The sequence below is a fragment of the Pithys albifrons genome, chromosome 3, assembly GCF_047495875.1.
Source record: "Pithys albifrons albifrons isolate INPA30051 chromosome 3, PitAlb_v1, whole genome shotgun sequence".
Classification (NCBI taxonomy): domain Eukaryota; kingdom Metazoa; phylum Chordata; class Aves; order Passeriformes; family Thamnophilidae; genus Pithys; species Pithys albifrons.
In genome coordinates this window covers 18,569,836-18,595,841 of record NC_092460.1, presented here as the reverse complement: position 1 = coordinate 18,595,841, position 26,006 = coordinate 18,569,836, and the positions used below count along the sequence as shown (strand labels likewise).

The window sequence follows — 26,006 nt, the reverse complement described above, 5'->3', positions numbered from 1 at the left end:
CCTGGTGCTTCGCGTGGCTTCACTGGCAGGATTAAAGGCTCTTTGGTGTCCCCATCCAGCTCATTGTCCCTTGCACCATCCTGCATCACGTGGCGTCATTGCATCCTCACAGCCTCTTTGGGCCGGGGTTGTCTGTCCTTGTTGAAAATCAGTGGGAGTAAGAACTTGTTGTCAGACCTAAGTCAGTGTGTCCCTGAAGGCTCGTGAGGCTGCTATGTCCCACAGCTCTCAGTCTGAATTAAAATCTGCCACTGCACTGAAGACAGACACCTGTCTGAGGTCCAGCCAAAGAAATCCAAGGCGTCCTAGTGCTCCAAGCATGTTTGTGTTTTCTTTTCTCCCTCTATTGTCATTCTGCTGTTGATACAGAAAACAGGGCAGTTGAAAAGGTAATCACTTGTCTTTGTCTCATCTTGCAGGCCGAAACAACAGCAACAGAACAATTTTTCCTTGTTTCCTTCCACCAAGGGCTGGAATTTCAGAGGGGTAAGTTTGGTATTGTTTTGTTCACACTCTGTAACATTCTGTTGCAGTGTAACTTTGTAGTTAAAGCATGATCTGTGAGGACGAAAATAATTGCAAAACAATTAGATGGAACTTTTCATTTTGTGCCATCCTAAAAGGCTTTCTAAAAAATACCATGTTTTGGGGAGTTTTGTAATGTGATTGGCTGTATTATTATGAGGAGTGTGGGAGATAGTTTAAAGTAGGTTAACATACAGTGTGATTAAAAAAAAAGAAAGGTGTATTTTCGTATCTGAAAATAAATAATGAAAACTAAACTGATACATACTGTTTAAGTGCTCTTTCCCTGTAATATATATATTTGTCAAGTTGAAAGTTTGTATATGTGAATTTTTCAGAAGTACACTGGGAGAATCTTAACAAAAATTACACAGCTCTCTTACAAGGCAGAAGGGAACAGGTTTTATTTCTGTTTGGTTGCCTAAGAAAGGAAATACAGAAGCACATGGATTCCCACAGCAACTGACTGAAAAGGTACACGAAAAAGCAACTCAAGAGTCACAGAGAATATTTGCTGGTGGTATCAGGAGCTTTTGTTCTTGTCTGCTTCAGGTTTCAGAGATCTCCTTACACAGGTTAATTTGTTCAGAGAGGCATGTTGTCCCTCTCTGTTCCCTGTGACACCCTGTACACCATTTGTTGGAAGATGTCATGTGATGGTGGTGGTGTTCAAATGGCAGTGGTGTGTTTGCTATGTGTGTCAGCACTGTAGCCTGGGATACAGTCTAGGAAAAGAAGCTGTCACTTCATGTTGTATCTAAGTCATAGCAACCCTTTGGTTAAAGGAAGGGCTTTTCTCCTTGCAAACTTCTTTTGGTATAATAAACAGTAAATTACCATTACCTGTAATTTGGACTGAATTGTACTCAGAAGAGCATAGAATTTGTTTTCTCTGAGCTTCTTTCTTCCAACAAAACATTAGACAGATATAAATGGTTTACTTGAAGGCTAAATGGCACTGATAGATTTGCTGGTCTGTGTTGCTCATAATATGCTTAATATTAGAATGAAAAATATTTTTTTACAATATCTGGTACTGATTTTTGTGTTCTGATTCGGTCTTTTAAATAAAGCCTCCACTATGGCTTACCATAAGGGAAGAACCTGTATCAGTTGTTCACTTGGTCTGTTTGGATGCTGAAACCAAGATAGCTGAGCACTGGAAAAGATGTCTCAGTGTCTGTTGATGTTTGCAGTTAATGAGCATTAACTTTAGTTTGATGGATGGAAACATTGTGTTATGAAAAGCACACTGAGCAGGCTTGAAGTGAAGAAGGTTTTCATAGATGGTGAATGATAAAAGGTGAGCTTTGATGGGTTCGCAAACAGGACTAACACCTTATTGGGTAAAAGAGCTAAGTTGATGTTGACAGTGGAGCAGAGCCATGCCTGAGTATAACAAACACAACTCTGGAGCTGACTTATTCATAGCTATGTTTTTCCCAACTTCTATGCTATTTCTGTATTATGTAATATAAGACATTATAAGAGTATAATACATGGTCATTTTAACAGTCACAAAATTTAAAAATGAATAAAATGATTAAGAACCATATTGCAACTTTGTGTTGTTCTTTCTGCCCTCACTTTGCAGTCAGTTCATGGATTTTCAATGTCTGTATCATGCTGATAAGTGGGCACGGTAAAGGATCTTCACACCAACGTAAACCTCAAAGGAAGATAAGGAAGACCCAGATGCTACACATTTACCAAAAGAAACTCCTCTGCACTTTTCCTCTCCTTACTTAAATTTATCAGAAGCAGCTTGTTTCCGTCTTGAGCAGCTCTCTTGAGTGCCATAGTTAGAGATCACATTTAATTCTCCTAATGGGGACTTTCATGTCAAGATGGTATCGTGTCTCTACCAATGCTGTCATTTTTAGATAGTGACCAAAGTTACTTCCAGAACTTTGAGCAGTGTTTAGGTATCAGTGGGGAGTAGGGAGTTTAATTTCTTTCTTTCTTTTATTCTTTTTTTTAAAAAAACCTAAATAAATCAAACCTACTTGCAATTTAATTTAGAGTGCAATGTCTGTTATATGCTATTCCTGTGTATACATGAGGCATCAGGTTAATTTGGGCTTTGAAGAGATTTTACAGTCAGGTGTCCAGCAGATAAACTAATGTGGAGGGATTTATAGGGGTGTTTATAATGAGAACTGTCATTTCAGAGGATCAAATGCAGCACCTGTGGAGAGGAGAATATCCCTCACTGGAGGGACAGTGCATTGGGAAGAGCAGAACACAGGAGATCAGGTGTTGGGTATGGTACTTGGAGCAGAAAAGGAATAAAGCAAAGGAAGAAACTGGGTATAGGGTTGGAGAAGGAAAGAGGAGGAATGTGAAACTCGGAAAGAAAGATAACCAGAGTGGAGAAAGCAGAGAGCCATGAAAGATGTGTGAGAGAAAAGGACTGTAAATGGATAAAATGTAGAAATGGATGAAAGCTAGTGAATGTGAAAGCAGAGAAGTGGAAATACAGAGAGGAGTCAGAAATCTTCTAGAGAACATGACGGGTTTGTCAGTTCAGCCTTTGCAAGTTCTGAACCTGGGATAACAAGGTGACATGTGGGTGGGGAGCCATTTGTGGCCTGGGCTTGATAAGGAGAAGAAACACAAATATCTGATGGGATGGGGCAATTCAGAGGCAGGTCCATAATGAATATAAAGAAAACAACAGCACAGATTTTAGCTGTTGGAGATCAGTATTAATCCTATTTTTACTTTGCCTTCTTGTTGCCATGGTCTCTCACTCCTCATCTCCATGTCAGCTTCCCTTAAAGCCTTGATGTAAATGGATGGCTTTCCTCAGCAATATGTGCTCTTAGTTCTGTGGACATAATGTTATGTTGCCATGTAGGGTGGCAAACAGTTTTAGTTCATAAAGATTCCATCAAACAGAATTGTATTTGTACAGTCACCCACACACAATTAGGAGTCAGGATTAAAGCTCTTGTGGGTTTTTGCTAGTTATGATCTAGTCTTGAGCTACACACTTGTGTGCTATTTTTTTCTATAGTAAGAGCAGTCAGTCTTACAAATAAGGAAGTTCTGAATTCAAGAAGACTAAGAAACTCCTGAGGCTTTGAGACTTGAGCTTCTTTATCTATCTCCCTTCCTGCTCCCTTGAAATCACCCACTTTCTGGTTTTGCCAGCAGGATAAACTTCTGGACTTAGATATGTGAATTGAAGTCTTTAAATGATTTTTTTTCCTGCTGATTTATTCAGATGTATTTGCAAAAGTAGTGGTACATGTTGGCCCCAGTGTTGATATGATGATATTGGAGATGAACAAACTACCAGTCAATCAAAAGCAAAGGAGTTACCTGATTAGTGAACAATACTGGGCTGTAGGCAGAACTGAAGAGGTGCTCGTTTTAGCTCTGCTTATCTCTGATGTCTCTCCACTGTTCCACCAATGGAGAGCATCATTTCCTGCATCCTTTAAACAAACATCTGAACCACTATGATCGTTTCTCTGTTCCACTCTCCTTCACCCCCGTCACACACAACAAATTTGGCTGAAGAACTTAAGTGCTAAGAATAAATATTTTGTACCTGAAATACTTTGAGGCATGTGTTCAGTGTGCAGTTACCTGAAGATAATTTATTGCAACTAGGTTTCTTCCTGTTTCCTCCTTTTTTGTTTCCTTTTTAGTTTTGCAGAAATATTTAACTAACCAAGCTGCTGATGTGGTCACCTGTGGGGAAGGCTGATCTAATTTATGAGAAACTTGATATAAAAAAGTGTTAAAAATGCTGAAGGTCAATTTTAAATGTGGAAGTGGTTTCTTTGCTAGTTTTGCTGCATGTATGTTTGTGGGGGAAAAGGTGTCTTTCATGCCAAATGGAATGAACTCCACACTTTTCAGACAATATTTACAAAACAGCATATTTATTTTTGTGCAGACTGGCAGACTTCACTTATTCCCTTCAGGGTGCATAAATCTCAACAAGATCAAAATTACTAAGAGAGAAAAGTTCTTTCCCAGCTTAAACTTGATGATTAATTACATAATTATTTACTACCATAGAAAGCACCTCTATACCTCTCCTGGATTCTGACTGGTTATACTTAAAGTCTGTATCCACTGATCCTTATTTGCTTAGGCAATGATGTTACCTGTAACAGAAACTTAGTAGAACTGGTATCAGACAGGCCTTTATTCATACTTGTTTGAAACAAAGTTATGCACTACTGTCTCTAGATCAAGTGTGCTTAAATATCATGATCTCTTAGTATGTCCAATATGATTTTTAAAACAGAAGTTGTCATATACATTAAAAAGCACATGTAGTTTTCGGTTATTTTAATGCACTTGTATGCACAGTTTAAATCACTTCCTCAGAGCAGGATGGTGACTTTGTGTCATTGACAGCATTTTTTTTTTATGCTTACTTAATGTGATCACAGCACAGCTGTGAATGGATTAATGATATGTGTTATGACTTACAGTCAGAGACTGGTTCCTTCCCGTGCCATGGACAGACCTCTCCCCATGGGGGAGTCTGGCTGGCATTCCTGCTCTCCCACGGCAGCTCTGCTGCTGCTCCTCCCTGAGTCCTGTTTTTTCTAACCTCCTGCAGCAGGTTAAGGAGGTGCCAAGTGGATGCCTGATTCCTGATCCATCTCATCCTTCTTTCTCTTTGAAAAGAGACACTGTGTATCCCTTGTCCTACTTTCCAAGAGATTATGTATTCCGGTGCACTGTATCCCTCTGTTCCTTGTTCCCTTTAGATCTCTTCCTTTGTCTTCTTTCAGTGGGTTCAAGCCCTTCTCTTTCAGAGTGGAATTGCCTCAGCCCTTCTCTGCCTCTCTCTGCTCAGGCCTCTGTGCAGGTGCTGTTGTGCCGCTGTCCAGCACTGACCTATCTCAGACCACAGCGTCTCTATACCTGATACCAAAACCAGCAAGGAGCAGTTCTGTGAGTCTGTTCCTGCAGTTGTCTTTGCAGCATTACTGGAGCAGGGAAACTTTACTCCACACTGTTGATAGCAGCAGTGTAAGGGGAAACAGGAGGATTACAACATGATACACAACTCAGAGTAGAGCTTATAAACTGTAGCAAGTAGGTACCCTGGACACTGATTTTTGTTTGTGAAAGACTTGGTTTTGATGTCTCCCTGCTTGGTCTCTGGGTAGAGTTTTAAGTGGTTTAGCTGTTATTGGTTTTGTTTTTGAACAAACCACTGTTACTTAGTCACAAGACTAATTTCTCTTGGAACAGCAAGGTTTATGTTGGCAAACAAAAAGAGATGCTATCAGAAATTCATTGTGTGGCATTTGCGTAACTGGATAGCAGTCAATTCCATCTGCAGTTTGAAAACACGTATCAGAATTGTTTATTCTTAATGTATACACTGAGTTTAAAAAGCAGTTCAGGGTGACCTGTTAGACAATTTTGAAGAATCCAAAACTGTGTTGTTCCAAACTCATGTGCTGACTCACCATGGTTTGATTACCATAACTTGCATCCGCAGCATGTGATGTTAGGTTAGTCTTGTCATGCCAGAATGATTTATTTGAAATTTCAGCAAAACATTGTTTGTTGATACCTTAGTTCTTAGGTCTATAGTAAATGTCCTTATCTTTTTGTAGATCAATGGGTAGTGTAAATTACAAGGTCCTCTGCATGCAGCAATATAGCAAAAACCATGAACATGTGCTGAAGAGACACTGTGAGCTGTTTACAAATGAGTTAGTTCTGGAGAAGTATGATGCAGGTTGGCCTAAAGACTCCAACAGGATTCTATAATAGTTGAGGACTCAGGTAGACAAACCTGCCCATGTGTCACTGCTTGTGTTATATCTGAAGAGGGCTGTACTACTTAGGAGTGTGCAGTGACTTCATTAACTCAATTAAGCAGCTGTTTTATTAAACTGTCACTGCCTGTACATCTGAAGTCATCTGTGAGTTAAAGACACAGCCATTAAACTTTTTCACCTCATTTACAGAGGTACTTTCAAGTTCATTGCATGCTAGTTATAGAAAATACACTTTAGATTCTGTTTCTTGGGGCAAGAATGTTAAGTTGTGCTTATGGAGCAGCTTAAGGCATTCTTTGAGTCCTTCACAGACTTTGTCATCTGCCAGATTCATGATTTGTGTTGGAAAGGGTAGGTATTCTGCTTATTACAGCTCAGTTATTCAATTAATATTTTGAGCTTTTCTGGTCGTGAAAATAGTATGATATCTTCCACTTGGAAGGATTTCTTACAATTTCTTGTTGACTTTCACAGAATAGATGTTTTTCTTGCAAAATACTTTGTAAGGTCATTCTGTTGATGTTGTAGGGTTTCATTTTATGGATCTTTGTAAGTGCTTTGTAACAAGTTTATTTTTGTTCCGGGTGTGGTTTGTTATTTATAGTAGAAATATTCTGTATATGCTATAAACCTGTCATGCCAGCTATTTTGCACACACAAACAATACTGAGCTAGAAGCAGCATGTGATAGAGCAGATATGTCCAATTGTCATTCTCTTAGGCTGAGTTGGATGTTCTGTTATATAGCAGATTTCCTGTCTTTAATCATAGACTGGGTGTTACCTTGTACTCCTGCTGTCATTTGCTGTTCTTTTCTTTGTTCAGCAGCAGATGAACTTGACCCCTGTTCAATTTAACTCAAAGCAAACTCTGCCCATTTCTTTGTATTTGTTTCCCCCCACCCCACCAGTGGCTGCTCTTTGAGAACACATGATGTGAAATTACTGTTTCCTATGACTTTGTTTCAGAAACTCATAATGGTTAACAGGGTGATGCTTTTGTCCAGCTGAATTTGATGCCACTCAGCATGGGAAAACATTTTAGAAGCGATTTTAAACTATGTATTGGTGTTTTATTGATGCTACAGTGTTTCAGATTAGCAGTTTTATTTTAAAATGTCCAGTGGGCATGAATGGCTGCACACACGAACTTGAATTGATGTTTTGTTTTCTTCTTGAAAGCTAATGTTGTGGTTAGAATGTACACAACAATTAAAAATTAAAACTGTCTTTTAAACTCTAACACAAATGCATCATAAGAACAATATGTTGATGTCTTCTATTTATTGCAGCCTGGAAACAAATTTTGTTATTACAGTAGCAGCCAGAAAACAAGATCTCCATTTTACTAGATACCATGTAAATATAATAGTAAACTATTATTTCTTGAAAGAATTCACAAACAAACATATCTAAGAACATAATGTAACATTTCTTAAATAATACTAACTTTAATTTTCTAAAGTAAATTCAGATCCAGGAAAGTTCTTAAATTTCATTCGTGGTGACAGATTTTTGTAATTCCTGGGTTCTGCTACATAGTTTGAAATGAGATATCCTGTTCTAATTGAGGATGTATGGAGCATTGCACAGAATATGATCCTGACATGATTTGAACTCTGTTCTAAGGATCTGTAAAATGCACATTTAATAATAATTATTATATTGCTTTTGATGCAAAAATTGTACACTGGTGCTGTCTCTTTCTTGATTGTGGTTAATTGTAAAGCTTTTCAGAGAGTTAAATTTAGTGTTCTTAAAACACTCATAATGCACACTGAGAAAACAGTTTTAATCAGCCTGTGCCAGCATGCTCCCCACTGAATTTGGAAAACTGCTTTTCCAAGCACTATTTTCAGTTGTTCACAACCTTAAATATTCACAGAAGTCAGAAGTCATAGCCCAAGTTTCAGCAATCACTGTGTTATCTCGGGCACTTGCACTCCAAAGCAGACCAGTATCCTTGTGAGAAGGCCATGAAGTGGGGGCAGTGATAGCAATTCTAAGATTAGGTGGCTGACTGGAAGGACATGGAGAAGGACAAGGAGGAGATGAGAGGGGAACTGCAGCGCTTCCTGAGGGTGCCCACTTGGGCAGTGACTGGGGGAGTTTTGTGTGGCACTTGCTTCTGGACTGCCACAGTCCTGGAGGCAAAAATAAAAATTATTCTCCACTTAGTGTCTTCAGAAAATTATGACAATCTTTTTCGTGTTCTGGGAAACATTATCTTAGAATTCCCATGTCATTATCTCAGGGAGTATGTGTGAGAAAGCACAAACTCAATAGTTTGTACTATGGCAGATGAGATGGGTGAATTTGGGTGTCTTAGAAGGGGATTTGCTACAGTGAGCTTCTCTCCCAGCCTTTGGAAGGAGCCAGGCCAAGCCTCTGGTTCTCTACTCACTTGTAACCAGGGATTTAGGAATCACTGGACACAGCCAGGCCACTTGTTAGCCCCTGCCAGTGAGGTAGAGGCAAAGATTGAAGCCTGTGAGGCATTTTGCCAGGAATTTCAGTTGGGCAAGGGAATCCAAAGCTGATGTCAGTAGGTATCCTAAAATACACCTTGCAGGATGGACAAAATTAGAAATGAAAGCAGTTTGTCATCTCTTAAAGATGATTGTCATGTAAGCTTTTGAGTATTCTCCTGTTTAATTAAATTCTTAGGGCTTTTTATTGTCTTGTAATATTTCGTTGAGGAATGCAGAACCTGTGGCACTTGCAGAAGAACTTGAGCTCCCTCATAGCTTTGTTCTTCAAATAAGTTGCTTTCTATATGCCACTGTCACCTACTGAAATGAGTTAAAGCTTCAGAAGTTGTTTTTGTTTGTTTCTTAAAGGAATATGGATAACCTCCAGAGTAATGTGATTTTTTTCCAATAAACTTTCTTTTTTTTTTTTTTTAAATCTTAATATAGGAACAGTCTACCAAAAGCTAACTTTGAGGATTTCCAGTAGGTAGATTGAAAAATGATTTGACTGCTACACAGTTTGAAATCAGCTCCCTCCCAACAGGGTTTCTGAAAAGAGGGCTAAAGCTGCAGGGTTTTTTTGGATGGCCTGATGCTTGTGAATGTAGATGGGATATCTTAGATTTCCTTCCTTGGTACTTGTGTGGGTGTTTACAGTGTAAGGAAGTTCAAGCTACGCTTTCAGGTGAATGCCCCTGATGTTGCTGTCAAAGTGCAGAGCACCTTGGAGGCGACTGCAGAGGAAAACCAGAGAGAATATTTGCTTTACTCAGAGGTTAGAAAGCAGGTTTTGCCATACCATTAATTTCTGTCGATTAATAAAGTTAGGGGGGCAGATTATGTTAAATGTTGCTTATTTTAGTGATGAAAGTCTGACAACAAAGCTGAAATCTGTGGTATCTGCCTTTAGGCTTCTTAAATTCTGCTGGCTACTGAGGCAGGTGGTTATAGGTGGCCTAAGAGGTAGTGCAAGTGCAAATGTAAAGAAGCACAGCAAGATTCAGTGTTTGCATGTTTTGGTCTCCAGGAAATGGAATACGGAAATCCAAATGTTCCCGGGCAATCTGCCTGCAGAATGCCTGCCTACCTGGGGCTATCTTTGGGGCAGTGCAAGACCTGTGAATATCAGAACACTTGAAAAAATTGCACTCCTCTATTTGATGCTGGGTGAGGTATTACCAATTCTGATAGTAGAGGATTAGGTTTTCCCATATGGGGTGATAGACTGTTTAATAAATAACTTTGATGGACTGACAAGTTAATAAAGAGAATGTAAAGAACCCCTGAAAACAAATTGCAGGTTTATATATAGAATTTGTATGTATTTCCTTTGAAAAATAAACTATGTTTTGCTGGAAAAGTCTGAAAAGAAGGTGACTGGATTCGGTTTTAGCTCATCTTCAGGCAGGGAAGACAGACCAACAGCATTTACATTACCCCAAAAGGCAAACGCTTGAGTAATTTTTTGAAATCGTGCCCTAAAATTTCTGCTTTCTGAAGGGTGTTCAAGTAGCATTTTCTGTCTGCAGAGATGTCACAGCTCCTCTTCTCAAAGGAACTGGTGGCTCACTGGTATCAGTTTCACCTTTTATCTTCCTCCAAGCTCAGCAGAAACTTTTTGTTCTGAAGAAAGATTGCACCAGCTCACTAAGGACTTGTTTATTTTAAAAAGGAAGTTTGAATTGCTGTTATCTTCCTACCCAAATGTGCGTTCATCTTGACATTCTTGCCTACTGGAAGCAAAACCAGCTCTGTGTAGATCTGAGCAAGTCACAAAAGATTGAACAAGATAGGGACAGATCAAGAGTGAAGTGTAAGGATGATGTGAACTAATTATCTGTGTGTGTATAGATACATATATATAGTTAAAACAATTTACAGGATATAAGATATTTAATAAAAATTGAATTATTATTACCAAATAATTTCATTAAAGGTGAAAGAACTGTTTTTAAAATTACTTTTATTATTTGCTCTGTCACAATATCTTACGTCTTTGTATTTATTAATGTCAACTTCTTAGTGTGTTTCACATTGTTTTTCCTAATTCTTAGACTGTGTTTTTGGACTGAATTAATCTTATCCTTTAACAGAATCTTCAGACACCTCTAAAAAACTTACTAAAACAAGATTTGAAGCACTTCTTTTGGGGTGGAATTCATCCTTAAGTGACATGAGCAGATGAAGCTCTGTTGGTTTGGAAGTGAAATGCCTCAGTTGCATCAGCTAAAGAGCTGAAGTAAATGAAAAATCCCAGCTTGGCCTTAGACTTTTTTCAGTGCCTAAACTATTGTGGAATACCTTCACTGGAAGTAAATACCACAGCTCCTTACACAAGAGGTAGTTATGATTCTTTCAGCTTCTGGTAGCTCTGACTCCTGCCTGACTGTCCTTTGAAACACACACCAAGGAAGTGTGTAAATACCGAAGGTGCTGCAGAACACACCCTTTCTTTGTGTCTGCAGATGAGCTATACAGTAAACAGTAGCGCTAATGAAATGTGTGTCAAGCAATTGCCTCAAACTTGGCAAACATTTGTCAAAGTCTAAATGGCATACAGAAGTTTAGTGCTTAATGTTCTGATAGCATATTTCTTGTTAGTGCTGGTGTTAACAAAACATGGGTTTAATAGCAGCACTCTGTTATCAAACAATACTCCCCCTCCCTGCACATGAAAGGTCTAATTCTAGTTTAACATAGAGAATGTAGTAAAATAAGTTTGCATGCTTTGCTGAATATATGGTTTGAACTTTGCATCTGTTAATGTAGAAACTATGACAAAAATGTAATTATTGTGTGTTAAAATAAAACTGTTGACATTCAGCTGGAGTTTTTTGTCCATTATGGATGCTTGCCTGAACTTTTCAGATAATTATTACTTAGGTCTTAAACAAATACACAAGTCTCTTTGAAATAGTGGGAACGTGTTCAGTTGTCTAATATGACTAATCAAGAAGTTTTCTCAAACTAAGAATGCAGGATCTTACACACGCATAGAAACTATTTTAAAAGGTAAGCACTCAGGAAAACTTTTCACTGTGTATTTACAGAGTGTATGCAAAGCATTAGAAAAGTTCCAGGGTCTTATTTCTCCCCGTATTTTTACTTGTTCTTTACATTAGAGCCATATATGCTTTAGAAAAGAACCAAATCTCAAATATCTCTCAGTATTTTCTTTTTGCTGGTTTCTGAGTATGACTCTTATAAAAGCCATTTAAAGCCTGTGTTTCAACCACTTGAGGTGATTATGGATTCCGTTTTTTGGGGTCAATATTTTGCATTGTTTTCTACCTAACTTTATTTAAGGGAAATTGATGTCTCTGTATGTCAGGATTTTGAAGAGGGCTGCTCAAGTGCATGCTGAAAGAGCCATGTGCAAACATAAATTTTCATGTAATGTGTTTGAATTTGTGTATTTTGATAACTTGCCCATAAGCACCTTGTGAATCTTAGCTTTTCTTACCGTGAAGTAAACCACCTTAATAAGGTGGGCAAAACAGACAATGAACTGAGTACATATCACAGGGAAATGTCCTGGGAAATGCTGGTGACCCAGCGGCAGTTTGAGCGCCCTCATTAGCAAGTTAGCTCAGTTATTGTCTGCAGAATGATTTGACATGCAAATAGAAGAACTCTCAAGGAACTGTTATATTCTGCAGTTTGGATTATGAGTGGAACCCAATCGAGTTCTCATTCACACTGAGGGTCACGCACCAGGTGTGTGTGTGTCCTCCTTGCAGTAGGAGATCTGCAGGCTTGCAATTTCAAGTGGGCTGGCAAGTTTTATATCATTGAGGTAGCAACATTCTGATTTCACGTTTTTAGGGGAGCAATAACTAAGCTGAATGCTTTCTTGGTTCCTAAGATATATGGCTTTCAAACTCCAGTGAAACAAATATTCTCTGGGTTTCATAGGATGCAGCTGCTAAAGACTTCCTTAGCCAGACTGGAGGAGAATCAACAAAAATGGAGTTTCTTGAACTACCACCAGGGATGACATCAAAGTCTGCACTCCTGACATATTGTCATGTGCAAACTTTGGGTGCTCTGTCAAACTAATTTCTGGTCCTTTAAAACATTCTTTGCTGAATTCTTGCCATTACACTTTCTGTTAATTTAAGAACTCTGCTTAGCAGATCCCCTAACTTGTCAAATGGTGAAAGTTTTTTTGTAAAACAAATATCTAAAAGTTTTATCCAGTATCTACCAGCTGTTTTGTTTGCTGAGACATCCACATTTGAAGATGGTTGTCTGCTCTTGAGTTTAAAGCCCACTGCTACCTTTTAAGACTGAGAATTGCACAGGTAGGAGATGGAATGTGTTTCAGTTATTGAGTATCAAAGTCTGCGAACACCCAGCTTTTATTTTAAAAACATGTTAATGAATATGTTTATCTTTACCATACTGGTGCCATTCACCTGTTGGCAATTTGTAAAACACTTTTGTCTGTTTAAAATATTATTTGAAGCAGTCTGTGAGGGCAAACCACAAGAGAGAGAGACACGACAATAGACATCACTCAGCCTGTGACACTTGTAGTGCGCTGCATGGCAGGAAGCGAGAGCAAACTATGTGGCTGCATGGGGAGGAGTTCCTGCCCCAAACTGAGGGAGAGACATAGGCACTTCTTCGTAACAAAGACTTTTCATTGTCACGTTGAATATTAAGAAAATCTGAGTACAATACAAAGTACCTCATGGTGTGGTGCTGCTTTTTTGTGCATTATCAGGTAAGCATGAATTCGGGATCTTGTAACTATTGTGTGTGTATGTGTAAGTTGAAATTGCACAGATTCTGCTTCCAAGCATGCCAGGATTTAAAACTGGGTATTGATTAAACCAAAATGTTCCTCAGCAGAAATATTTCCTTCCATATGGGAAGAAACTCACTAAAGGTTTAGGTAATATACTCGGATAATCCCAATGGGATCTAGGACAGTTTATTTTTCTCTCTTGTGTTGGCAGTTTGTTTCTGCAGGTTGGTGGGTTCAGGTCTTTGGATTTGATTTTTTTATCATACACACGTAATAAACGTCTCTGCCTCTGTCTCCTAGTGTGAAAATGAGGATTTTGGCTGATGCTATTATAGCAACCTGCATTAGTTTATCCATTGTCAAAGTGAAAGCTGGAACACATCCTATTTCCAGTGTATGTCCAGTGCAGAATGATTCTGCTCTGCAGCATGAGGATGTGGTACCACCTGGAAAACGGTGCTGTCACAGAGACTGCACTTCAGAAAATATGGATAGAAAAGTATCAAGATTGATAGTAACTGTAGAAAAGACAACTTTTGAAGGAAGTTTAAAAGATTTAGTGCATCTTGTGTATATTAAAACAAGACTTGATATGAGGTATGAGAGAGGTATATGTTTGTCTCTATGTGGGAACAATTAGGAAGTGGTTACTTGTTCTCTGTATTTGCCAGGAATAGCACAGGAATAAGTGGGCTTATTTCATAGCCAGGGAGATTTAGGTTAAATATTTTTTGTGTAAATACTTCCTCATTGTAATGTTAATTAAGCAATAGAACAAAGCATAGAATTAAAATATGTCACTTCAAACTTTGTGGCGTAAAACCTTTTCAACCCTATTTCACGTTGCAGTGGTGAACATTTAGTACTTGGTTGTTCTCAATGATTTGTGTGGGGTTTGGATTTTGAGCTATTAACATGAGTAAGAGTAGCACATCAGGAACACAAGTGAACAGATGTAACTTTGCAGCTCCAATCCCAGTTTATGGCATCCTTTCACTTGCTGGAAAACTAAAGAGCTTCCTCTCATTTAAGAAACAAAATTATTTCAAAATATTTGTGTCTATGTTGATTAAAACTCTACTTTCAAGTTCTTAAAAACATGTGGTAAAGGTGGAGGCCTGTAATGTGAGGCCACTCAGGGATATGGAGACCTTATCACTCTCTACACCTGCCTGACAGGAGGTTGTAGCCAGGTGGGGGTCAGGCCTTTCTCCCAGGTAACAAGGGACAGGACAAGAGGAAATGGCCTCAAGTTGTCCCAGGGGAGGTTTAGATTGGATATGAGGGAAAATTTCTTCACAGAAAGGTTTATCAAGCACTGGAATGGGCTGCCAACAAAGTGGTGGAGTCGCAATCCCTGGAGGGATTTAAAAGTTGTGTATATGTGGTATTGAGTGATTTGGGAGCCACAGCTTCACCACCTCAGCTTGCCAAAGGCAAAGGAATCCAGGAATTATCTGCAGGGTGACTAATTGTATTACTTGGGGACATAAAGAACTGGATCTGACAGAACCCAGAGTTTGTGAGAAGAACAGAGGATGAATCTAGGTATTGTATGGACTCTTTTAAATTGCATCTTAGTTATTATTTATATGTTAGGTGAATTGAGAATCCTTAGATATTGGTTGTGTTAAACAATAGCATAATTTATGTGGCAGTCTTCAAGTTCTGACTGAGAAAGCATTGTATAATAAAAATCACAGTTCACTCATGTAACAAAAAACTCATAGGGAGAAAGAGAAAAATGTAACTTATTTAGCTGTATTTGATTTGGACTTTATAGTAAACTGTGAAAAGTTTCAGTGTATTTAACTCTGCCAGATTCCCATTACTGATCCTCTCCCCTGTCTTCCAAAATGGGGAAGGAAGAAGATTCAATAAAGACAGAATAAATACCAGTCCTCAAACAAAGCTCAGCTAGTCCTTGTCCTTACAGCATCCCGTACATGCACACCCATTTCCTGTTGTTAATGTTAAACACATTGAATATAATTTTCATTTCATTGTTTGCTTCAGTGTTCATTTTACATTGCATTGACCGGAAAATCTCAAATCCATCACTATCAGCACGGCAGAACTTGGGCTTGCTGTGGTGAGAGGAGGGTGAAAAGGAGCTGCCAGAGATGAGGATGGTGGTTCAGAAGTGCTTTAATAGTTTCAGTGGCAAAGTCTTAAGCAGCACAGATGACCTCACCTCTGTTCCAGCGTTCTGCTGTGTTGTAACAGACCTAGAGCTGAGTCTGTTTTTTCATTTGTTTTCTTTGCAACGTGAGGAACAAATAAGTTCTTTTCCCAAGCCCAGTCTCCAGGGCTGCTGCCAGCGGAACATGTGCAGGGTGGGAAGTTGGACTGTCCCCACTGTGTCCCAGGTTCCGTGCAGTGGGAGCATCTCTGCCTGTTTCTCCCTTAAAGTAATAGAGTTAATGTTTAGATTTTTGTGACACTCTTGAGAAAATGGAACCTGGAATGTCTCTGGTGTTCTGAACAGTAGAGGGCAGTGGAAATATACACGGAAACTGGTTTTCTTACAAAACTAAGGAACTTTTGATTGCAAGTTCCTTTGGCCAATAAGGCATAAAGAACCGTGATACTGAAAGGCAGGGTAGCAGGGTCTGTTCTTTAAAAAAAAAAATTAGAATTCATTATTCTGAAATTATGGTCCCAAATAGTGTGTGTGTGATGCATCACTGAACTGAAAAAAAGCATCACACTCTGGGAAAATGTGCTTTCAGATGTTTTTGTCTTCCCATGGAAGACATTCTTGGAACTGTCAGTGGTACAGCTATGGAAGTGAAAGATGGAGCAGGGAGGCAACACTGGTACTGTCATGAAGGGGAGTGGCAGGTTATGGTACAGTGAAAGAGGGTTTAAAAGATGATTGAAGATCCACCTCTCTCTAAAAGAGGTTAAACTCTAGGGCAAGAATTATCACTTGTTTGTGGAACAGTAGTTGGTTAGCTTGGAACCAAGCAAGTTATTCAACAGCAGGTGCAGATACTTCTGGCTGGGGATTGCAGACAAAGATGTTTGTGTGGTTAACATGACACATTCACTGCTGAATGGATTTCTTTCTAAAACTGTGCCTTGGATCAGCCAGGCCCAAGTTTTTTGGTTTGTTTTTAGTTAGTTTTTTTTTGTTTTCTTGTTTTGGTTGGTTGGTTTTTTTGGTTTTTTTTGTTTGATTTTTGGTTTGGGGCTTTTTTATTTTTGCATCTGCACCATTATTTCCTTTTAGACATTTGAATGTCAGTGCAGCAGGAGCATGATAAAATGGAAAATGGGTAATCCTGTGTGAGGCCTACTCCTTTTTTCAGTACTACTGGGCTTCTGTCATGAAGCTGAGTCATGTGACACCACTGCTGCCTCTTCTAGTTCACTTCTGGAACCTGCTCAGTGGGATTAGATCCCATCACCTGTGGCAGGAAATGTTCAGTAAGTGATTATTCAACTAACTTTGACATATAAGGTTATTAATCTCTTGCCTAGTAATTTTATACCCAATTTAAGCTGGATCCAAGGCATATTTCATTAACTGAGTAGTAACAGCAGGCGAGGACAATGTTGAAGCTTTTAGTCAGAATTTCTTCTTGTGTTAAGAAAACAACTGAAATGTCCTTTTTGTTTTCTGGCTGTATCATCTGTGAAACTGCTAGAAACATTTTAAATTGGTCTGCAGAACTGAAGGATTGTCTCCTTCCTTCCCAGTCAAGTTTGTCATTGTTTCTTTCATTCTACCTCACTTCTTGCCTACCTTTTAACATTGTTTCGTGCTCTTTGTGCGTCATCACTGGACTGTGTCCTGTCTCCAAGTCCTCCATACTCTGGGATAAAACTGACTGGGAGCCTGAGAACTTTGAGAGTATTTGAATGTGATTTTTAAATGGAAACAGTGAAAACTTGAAACAGATCTTATAGCACAGGAGCAAGAGCAGATGGAATTTTTGGAGTCATTAAAGGAATAAATACAGTCTTGGCAAGAGGGGCTTTTGAGGGATTTTTAAGAGAGAGATCAACACATTAGTTGGAAGGGTGTGGATGCACCGACAAACTACAAAGAAAAAAAAGAGAATTGTGATGTCTGAATATTCTTTTGAACTTACCAGCTTCGGCACCTGTTGGGGTTTAAGAATTAGAAGGGTGCACAGAAGAACTCATGTATATTTGTACGTATGGATGTTACTGATAAAAAAGAGAATTCATAAACTAACTGGATTTTTTTTAAGGATTGTTGTATAAAAACAGTGTAGGTAGAAATTCACATGGAAGTTTGGATTATTGTTTTGATTTGATGACTTTCTCTAAAGAAAATGATGGTTGCTCCTGCCTTATTCCCAGCTGCTTCAACAGCAACTGTGATTCCTGGGGCAGGCGGCCATGAACAGGCTTTTGATATGAAGGTTCCTTGTAGATTAAAAGTGCTCTCAACTGACTAAGGAGATATTGATTGCTTTTTTTAAAAAAAATAATAGAGCTTCTGTTCGTGCAGACATATCCCCCCTTTGGAGGGTGGATTGAACCTTTTCTGTCCTTTGATATTTGACTTTTTATTAACTATTTGGTCAGTTTTCTCCTCTCTTTCCACATTTGGATTTTATTTTTTACTCTACCTAATTTCTTCAAATTGTTTTTCTTTGGTTGGTTTTGGGTTTTAGCTCAGTCTGATAAAGATATTGTCCCTGATAAGAGTGTACCATAAACTGGAGTGGAGCATAAAGCCCAGGACAGTGAATCTCTTCCTGCTTTTTCCTGAACATTAGAATCAATCCAAAATTTTGTTAGCTAAATGGTTTTCCCTTTTCTGTATTATTGCAAATTACATGTGTGTATATATATACTTGTATATGCTCAGGTATATATTATTATATTTTAGTATGTATATATGTACATACTTAGATTTATTTAAATCATGTAACTCTGCTATTTGCAAAGTTATTTTCTTTCAGTTAACAATGTTGAAGTGTGCTCAGATATATGTTCTGGAAAGACTTTTTCTAAAATATTTTCCTACAAAACCAATCTGAAATACTAACTAATTAAATGGTTTCAGTTTCTCTGTGGTTTGTGCTTTTTGTTTTGGGAGGGAGGTGGGATGGAAAAAAGCCTATTTCAATAGCATGAACGGATCCTTATTTGTTAAATGGATTTTTGTACCAAAAAAGGGCTTGAAAAGTGAGTTGGTTTGTGTTTGATTTTGAAATTAGTCTGTGACTTAGAATGTCTAAGGGTACCATGTGCCTATGCAATTACATTATCTTGAACTGTTATTTATTTTTATACAGGTCTATGTGCAGATACGTTTCTAAGCATTTAGAATGGACAATTTAACAAAAGTCAGCAATTCTTCTGAAAAGCGTTTCCTTCCCTGTCATAGGGTGGGTTTTGTCATGCTATTTTTGTGCATCTTTGCATTTTGTTTCCCAGGTAGTAAAATAAAAATCTGTGGTATGATAACTAAAACCCTGTGATGGAGAGGATGTTAATCCAGCCTTCGTATAACAATACCTTACTGCTTTAATTCCTTTAATTAAATCACTGCTTTAATAGATAATTGGATATTTTACCTTCTCATCTCCTGTGAGATAATTAGGGAAAGCAACTCTTTCCTGATCTGTTAAGACCAGGAAGTGTCCTGTCTCTGTAACTATGGATGGAGCCACGGCTTTTCAGGCAACACAAATATTAGGATTCAAACTTGTGATAAGTTTTTTTCAGTCAGAGGTACCCATTGAGATGCATGTGAAAACACAGACATATTTCTACTCAGAACATATTCTTGCTCCTTTTGTTCATGCAGACGTGTTCCCCTTTCTTAAGATCTCCAAACACTGCAAAAAAGGGGAGTTACTGAAGCATTCCAAGGTCTCCCTTTTTCCCAGCAAGGCAAACAGCTTCAGGATGTTTTCCAGCTCAGTTTGTTTACTGTTTGTACGAATTCTAATAAAGCAGTCCTCTGCAGTGAGGGAGCAGGTGGCATCTGTTCCTTGCCATGGCCTGACTGGTGCAATCAGCATTTGGTGTTTGTGCGTCCCTGCAATGTTGCAGGATGGCATTCTCATGAAAACAACGTGCACTGGAGGTGGAGAGTGACCGTGGGGTAAGGACAGTGCCTGTTCCTGGGACTGTGATACCCACAGAGCTGCATCGTCTGCTCTGCCTCTGCCCTGGGGCTTTTTCACTGGGGCTTGTGGAAGGAATACGCAGGAAGTTGTTGAGGACAAAATGAAATGAAGTTTGTATTGCTTGATGTGCCATGTGATTTAAACCACGAAATGGAGAGCAGCATTTAAGGGGGGATTTTCTGGAATGTGGGAGATTCAGAGGTCAGCTGTGTTGTGCTATGGCAACTGAGACAGACCTTGTAACTCCTTGGGGAAAAGCTCCCCGCAAAGAGCAAGGATTAATTTAATGAGCACCTTACGCTCTCTGCACAATATCCACTGCAATCTTTGCTTCTAATCCACTTATTATGGGCAAAGAAATTTATCTGGTAGCTCAATTATTGATTTTTTTTTTCCGTGGTGTTCCCCCTCCCCCTCATACAGTGGTAATAGCCCTTGAAACTTTTAGAAAATTTAAAAGATTAATCTTGCCTGCAGTGGTTAATATTTAACAATTTCTATATGAAATTATTTGTCTTGCATAACCACTGATTCAAACTTACAGACAACAGAAGGAGGGTAATATTGCAGCCTTCCAGACAGCAATGGTACAGTAAATGTGTGGTTTGGTAGGTTATTTTTTGTGTGGACATTACTTTTCAGTAAGTAGAAGATCTGAAATACAGCAAGGAATGAACCTTTGATTAGCACAATTAATTAGGAGGTAGAGCAAGAGATCTCCCTTGTGCAGGCTGTCCCAAACTTACTCAATGTGTAATTGCTTTTCTTAGCCTTTACCTGTGTTGTCATTCCTTTTGGTCTGTACATCCCTGTTGATACAGCTTTGTTCCTTGTGACTGTTTGGATATTTTGCAACTTTCCCTCTCCAGTGAAAGGCTGTCCTGCCTCAATCGAGTTTACTTTAATCCTGTAGCCTTGCCTAGTGGGCTTCTACTCCACATTACATAATTTATAGTCTCAATCTGCTCTTGTTAGAGTTGGCCTGTGTTGGAAATGCCACCTTCTGTGTTAATCTGTAGCCATGTGACTGCAGTAAGAGTCTTTTAATCAGTTATTTAACAAAGGAGCTACCTATTTGTTGTGTGTGTGGTCATTTGTTACACTCCATTAACACTGAAATTGAGTCTATTCCATTGTAGAAAGCATACAGTTTCAAAATGCATAGTATTTATTTTTATTTTGTTTTTTAGTTTGACCTGCCTGTGGTGTACTGGGAGCTCATACTCTAATCAAGCACCTAACTTATCTTTTTCTCTCTTTTTTGAATTATGATATTGATTTTGAAATTAACTTTATTTTTCTGATATTTTGCAGACTGAAGTTTAGGTTAGCACCGTTTTTATACTTCTGTCATTAAGGATTTCAGACTTAAAGCATCACCAACCCAAGCTGTGAATGCAGCTGCATCCTGTACACCTGTCCACTAGAATTTTCAGTTAGTATAGACTCAGAGACAGCAGATCCATGCACCATTTTAATTTATCTTCCTCTTGTTGAAACCTGTATTCCAAATCTAAACACCCTTCATTTTTGTTTAACCTGTGACACTGTGTGGGAGGGCTGGGACATGTTAATTTTATAAATTTTTTTTGTGAAATAAAGACTCAGCATAGACTTCGATAGAATCAATATATATATTTTTGAGTAAAACTAAAGGATACATGCCCTTGCGCCCACAGAAGTCTAATTAGATTTGAAGAATAGTCTATGACATGTTCACTGGGTTCTTAAGAAATGCTGCCCTTTGGGTAAAGGACTGACCTGGCAGATCTCATCCCTGTTTTGTGTTTTTTTTTCCCAATGAATTCACATTGGCCAAGCCTTGAATAGTAATTCAGATTAGTTTATCCTGTGGAGAAAAACCCCCAACCTTATAAAAGACTGATACAGGACAAGCAAAATTACTCACTATTATTTCAGATATTTCTGCTGGTTGTTCAGTGAGGTTTGGTCCAGTAATTTCTGTGTTCTAGTCAGTCCTTTAACTTGTTGCTACAAATCTGAACTGTGATGGTAAAAGGGATTTGATGGTGCTTAGGCTGAGGGTGAAGAATTACTTCTCATGAAACACTTCTTGCTTCAGTATGTGGTGACAGAACTCCTGGTCCAGCTCTGGATAATGATGATGTCAAAACACAGCACAGCTGTCGCTGACTTGGAAACTATTGTAAACCAAAGTGTGAGAAGTTACTTCCTGTATTTAAATATGATTACACAAGTCAAAGATCTGCTGAAAACTAGTAAGTAAATATAAAAGGTTTCAACACCTATAATTTAATATATAAAACCCCGTGAAATCCAAACATCTACATTTTGTGATAAATATTCCTTATCTATGTTCATCAGAGAAACAGTTCTCAGAAACCATTTGCTTGACCTGGGAGATTCAATAGTTGTTTCACTGGCTTGATGGAATAAAACCTGCAGGATTCACAAAGCTGGGAGAATGGCTACTGGGCAGGGGAGATACTGTTTTTCTCTCTATTTTTTAATAATTAAAAATGACTGTGTTGTGTGCAGCTTGTGCCTGGTAGCTGAGCTTTCATCATCTCATAAGCCGGGAGCTCCATATGGCGTCTCTTTGGGGGTTTTTGCTCCCTAAATTGCTCATCTTTGACTCCTGTAGGCTGGAAACCAAATCCCAGCCATGACTATGTGTGAATGCTTATCTCTGGTTGCAGGGGAAGACAACACAGCTGGATAAATAAGGAGCATGTATTCTGTGACTTCTCTTATTTCTTGAATCTTCCTGGCCTGGTAGCAAATGCAGAGATCTGCTAACTGCAATTTCATACTTATTTGGAGGGTATTGCGGTGAGCCCGTGAAATGACACAAGAGAGGGTTTGCCATTTGCAAAAGCAAAACCTGAATATAGAGCAGAATGCAAGCACTGACATGGAGAGTGAAACCCAGAAATCTTTCTGTAATTCCTGCAGGACATTGTTACTCACACTGCATTGACTGTCTGGAATAGTTCTTGATTGCTGAATGTACATTTTGCAAAATCTTAAGTCTAGACTTGCCACAAAAATATGTGTTTCTTCTCCTGACAGTCTCATTAGTTACAAAACTTCATATCAAGTGCCAAAGTACAACTTACAACATGGAATAATTACTTAGGCTTGTAGTTAGAACTAAGTTTCTTAATTGAAGGGAACCTCACTGAGCAGAAAAAGGAAGAGATTTATTTTACTAATGTGTTAATAGGTGGCTTTTCAACTTGTGAAAATAATTTAAACTCACATACATGATTATTATAATGATCATGAGGAAAAATAGTTTATATCCACATATGTGTATGACCTCATTATGTGTACGTGATCAAGTTAATGGTAGTTGGTATTATTCATCAAAACTGAGCTTTTCTTCTCAATTTGTGTTATAGAAAAAACGGAAGCAGAGTACTCAAGATGAAGATACAATCAGTATCTGCAGCCTGGACACAAGTGTGAGTAATTGAATTCTCTTTTTTGCCTTCCTTCACCATCCCCTTAAATTAAAATATGGTTATTAGGGGTACTCTGAAATAAACCCAGTCATCTTCTCAACTATATTGTTTTCATACATGAATAAGTTGTTCTGCTTATGATGAAAAAATTGCATTTGCTGTATTACTGCTCTCATTTTCTGTGATGAAACTTATACAAGAAAAATAAAAAGTCATAGTGAAATTTTATTGTAAAGAAGCAAATCTCTTATTAGTAAATAATTATCAGAATAAAAGGCAATTCTGAATGCAGGACTTAAATCCAAACCTTTTATGTATTTACATGGGTGCGTGAGAAATTTTATTTCTGTTGTCAGTGGTGGTTAATGCTGGTGTTGTGAAACTATGCAGTGTGATGATAATGAGATGGTGAGACCTCCGTGTGTCAGTGCTGAAGTGCTGTGCCCATCACACCCAGCTCTGCACACACCCTGTCACACACTTCAGATGTGAGGGCAGCACCAGAAAACCACACAAATTATGTGTGTACTTTTCAGTACAAATATTCTGAATAGTGTGGATTTTTCAGTTGTTTCTGTAAGGAAGGGTCAAATATTGACTTGTTTTGTAACTTAAAAGAATTACTTCAGTGTCAATGTAGTAATTTTTAGTTTATTTTTAGAAGTAAGCTATAGGGACCTAACTCCCTGTGTTTATTATGGTGGATGTTGAATCCAAGTTTTAATGAAGGTAATTATGCAGGAAACTGCAACATGTGTTGTTTTTCCTGTAAATTTGAGACATAATGGTACACTTGCAGTTACCATTTCAAATCCATGGAACAAAAATAGATGTAGGAAAAATTACCATTCCTTCTGCTCAGTGTTTTTGTCAGTATATTCAGTGTTTTATTTACATTCAGCTGTTGAACCCGTTTTCCCTTTCTGTAGCCTCTCATGTCATACAGACAGAAAAAGTAAGTTTAAAAATAGAGAATAAACACTGCTTGTTTTAACAGTTTTATTTATTAGCAGGTGTCAAAACTAGTGCTGTGGTTTCTTTCATGGTTAAATTTTAATTTTGGTTTGAAGTACACCTGTTGTTTGAAGAAGCAATTACGTTTAAGGGCTCACCTGCCTGGATGGCTGCAGACCAATGCAAGCTCTTGCAGGCACTTCAAGCAAGCTGGGTGGGATCCAGCCCCGCTCTGGAAATCATAAACCCACAGTAGCCTGACCTTGTCTGTGAGCTAATACTTTAATGTCACTTAATCCCATTAGACCTTACATTGGGCCCAACTTCAAAGGAATTGTTATTCCTTTAAAGGAGTTTTAAAGGAATAGTAATTCTTCAGGGAAAATTCAGAATTGTTGACTGTTTATTGTTATTACGGACAAATTGATAGCTTGTTAGATGCATTACTCTGATCTGGGGTGCAACATGCTGGGTTTAACTATTTTTATGTTTTTGTAAAGAGGGTTATTTTATTCTTCTATAATTGAGACAATTATGTCAAATTCTCTTGTGTAGAAGCTGTTACACTGCTGTAGAAATACCCAGATGAGCATAGGTTCTGATTTGACCAATAGCTAAACATTTAACTACTGTCCAAAAGGTACATGAGGATATAGTGGGTATGCATTGCATCTTGGAGAATGATCCGTTTATTTCTATGTACAATTTATATAACTAGTAGATGAATCTTTTTTGCTTGAGGGAGCTTCAAGCCTGTCACCCCTTTTTTCTGATACCAGAAAGTGCTGATTATCTCAAGCTGAACAGCCACAGACTGAGTCTCTTGTGTCTTTGAAACTTACTTTGCCCTGAAGTTCTCTCCATTAAAGTCCTACAGTTTCATGTTTGGCACGTGGCAGATGCTGTGCCCTCGTCCCTGGCAGGAATTGCTGTTAGGGCTGGTTTGCCTCTGGCTGTGACAGGAGACTTGAACTGTCATGGTGACTTTGAGAGGGAAGTGACTTTGGTTTAGAAAATGAGCCTGGCACGTGACTTCAGAATAACACCCTCAGGCTTTTAGCTCTAGAAGTATGCCCATCAACACTTGGTGCTGTTGACATTAAAACAAGTTGGGCAGGAAGAATTACCCATTTTCTCATGACTAGTGTTCCTGCCCATTAGATTATAATCCCCCGTAAAGGAGGACTATCACCCTTGTGAGCCTCCTGGACATGGCAAATAAACTCTTTTTTCCTTTCACATCATTTTGTGCTGATGGATAATGATAAAGACAGGGCTGAGAATGCATCTAGGTTGAATACCAAGTGTCTCATGCTATTAGAAAATATTGGAGGGTCTTTTAGCTGCACTGGGGAATGTTGTAGCACAAAAGGAATAGTTGGAATCCAGCTGTTCATGGTGAATACTCACCTGTGGAGGCATTTTGTTCTCTGCATGTGCTTAAAGTCTATTTATACTGGGGAGAGATGTGTGTCTTGTTGACTTGGGGTTTGATTTTACAGAGCCACAGGTGACGTTCTAAGCAATTAGAGGTTTTGTTACAGGGCAGAGATTTATCTTTTATTCTCATGTTTGTGAAGGCAAATTTGAAAAAGAAGGAAAATTTCAAAAAGGACCAGTTCCTACCTCACAGAAACCAACTGTGGTGGTGTTACACAGACACCTTGCCTTTCTCTTTTGTTCTCCACTTTTCATGTGTGCCCAAAAAGGGGGGAGAGAAGGGCGTGGTTTAAGGGAAAGGGGGATGTTGATGAGAAGTATCTAAAATAATCAGAAGTTTGGAACAGTTTCCATATAAAAAACAGTGAAATATGCTGAAACTTAGATAAATTGAAACCAAATATACTGGGAAAAAAGTTAGTGGGTGATTAGTTTTATATGATCAGTTTAAGGTTATTTTTTCTCTTGTGATTAAGGGCACAAAGTAAAACTGTTTGTAGGTTCCAACCAAACAAACCAAGAGCAGTG

The 26,006-nt window shown here is 38.5% G+C and overlaps 1 protein-coding gene across 6 annotated transcripts in view; it reads left to right on the top strand.

Annotated features, from left to right (window-relative positions):
* ARHGEF3 (Rho guanine nucleotide exchange factor 3) overlaps nucleotides 1-26,006 on the top strand; it is a 112,056-nt gene that overhangs the window by 33,069 nt on the left and 52,981 nt on the right. For 5 of the 6 annotated variants that reach the window (XM_071550788.1, XM_071550789.1, XM_071550784.1 and 2 more), the window contains 2 exons: nucleotides 420-486; nucleotides 23,022-23,084. In XM_071550788.1, the coding sequence (XP_071406889.1) occupies nucleotides 420-486; nucleotides 23,022-23,084 (130 nt within the window). Of the gene's footprint in view, nucleotides 1-419; nucleotides 487-13,343; nucleotides 13,493-23,021; nucleotides 23,085-26,006 lie in introns of those variants that run through there. The other variant, XM_071550791.1, reaches the window with a different exon arrangement.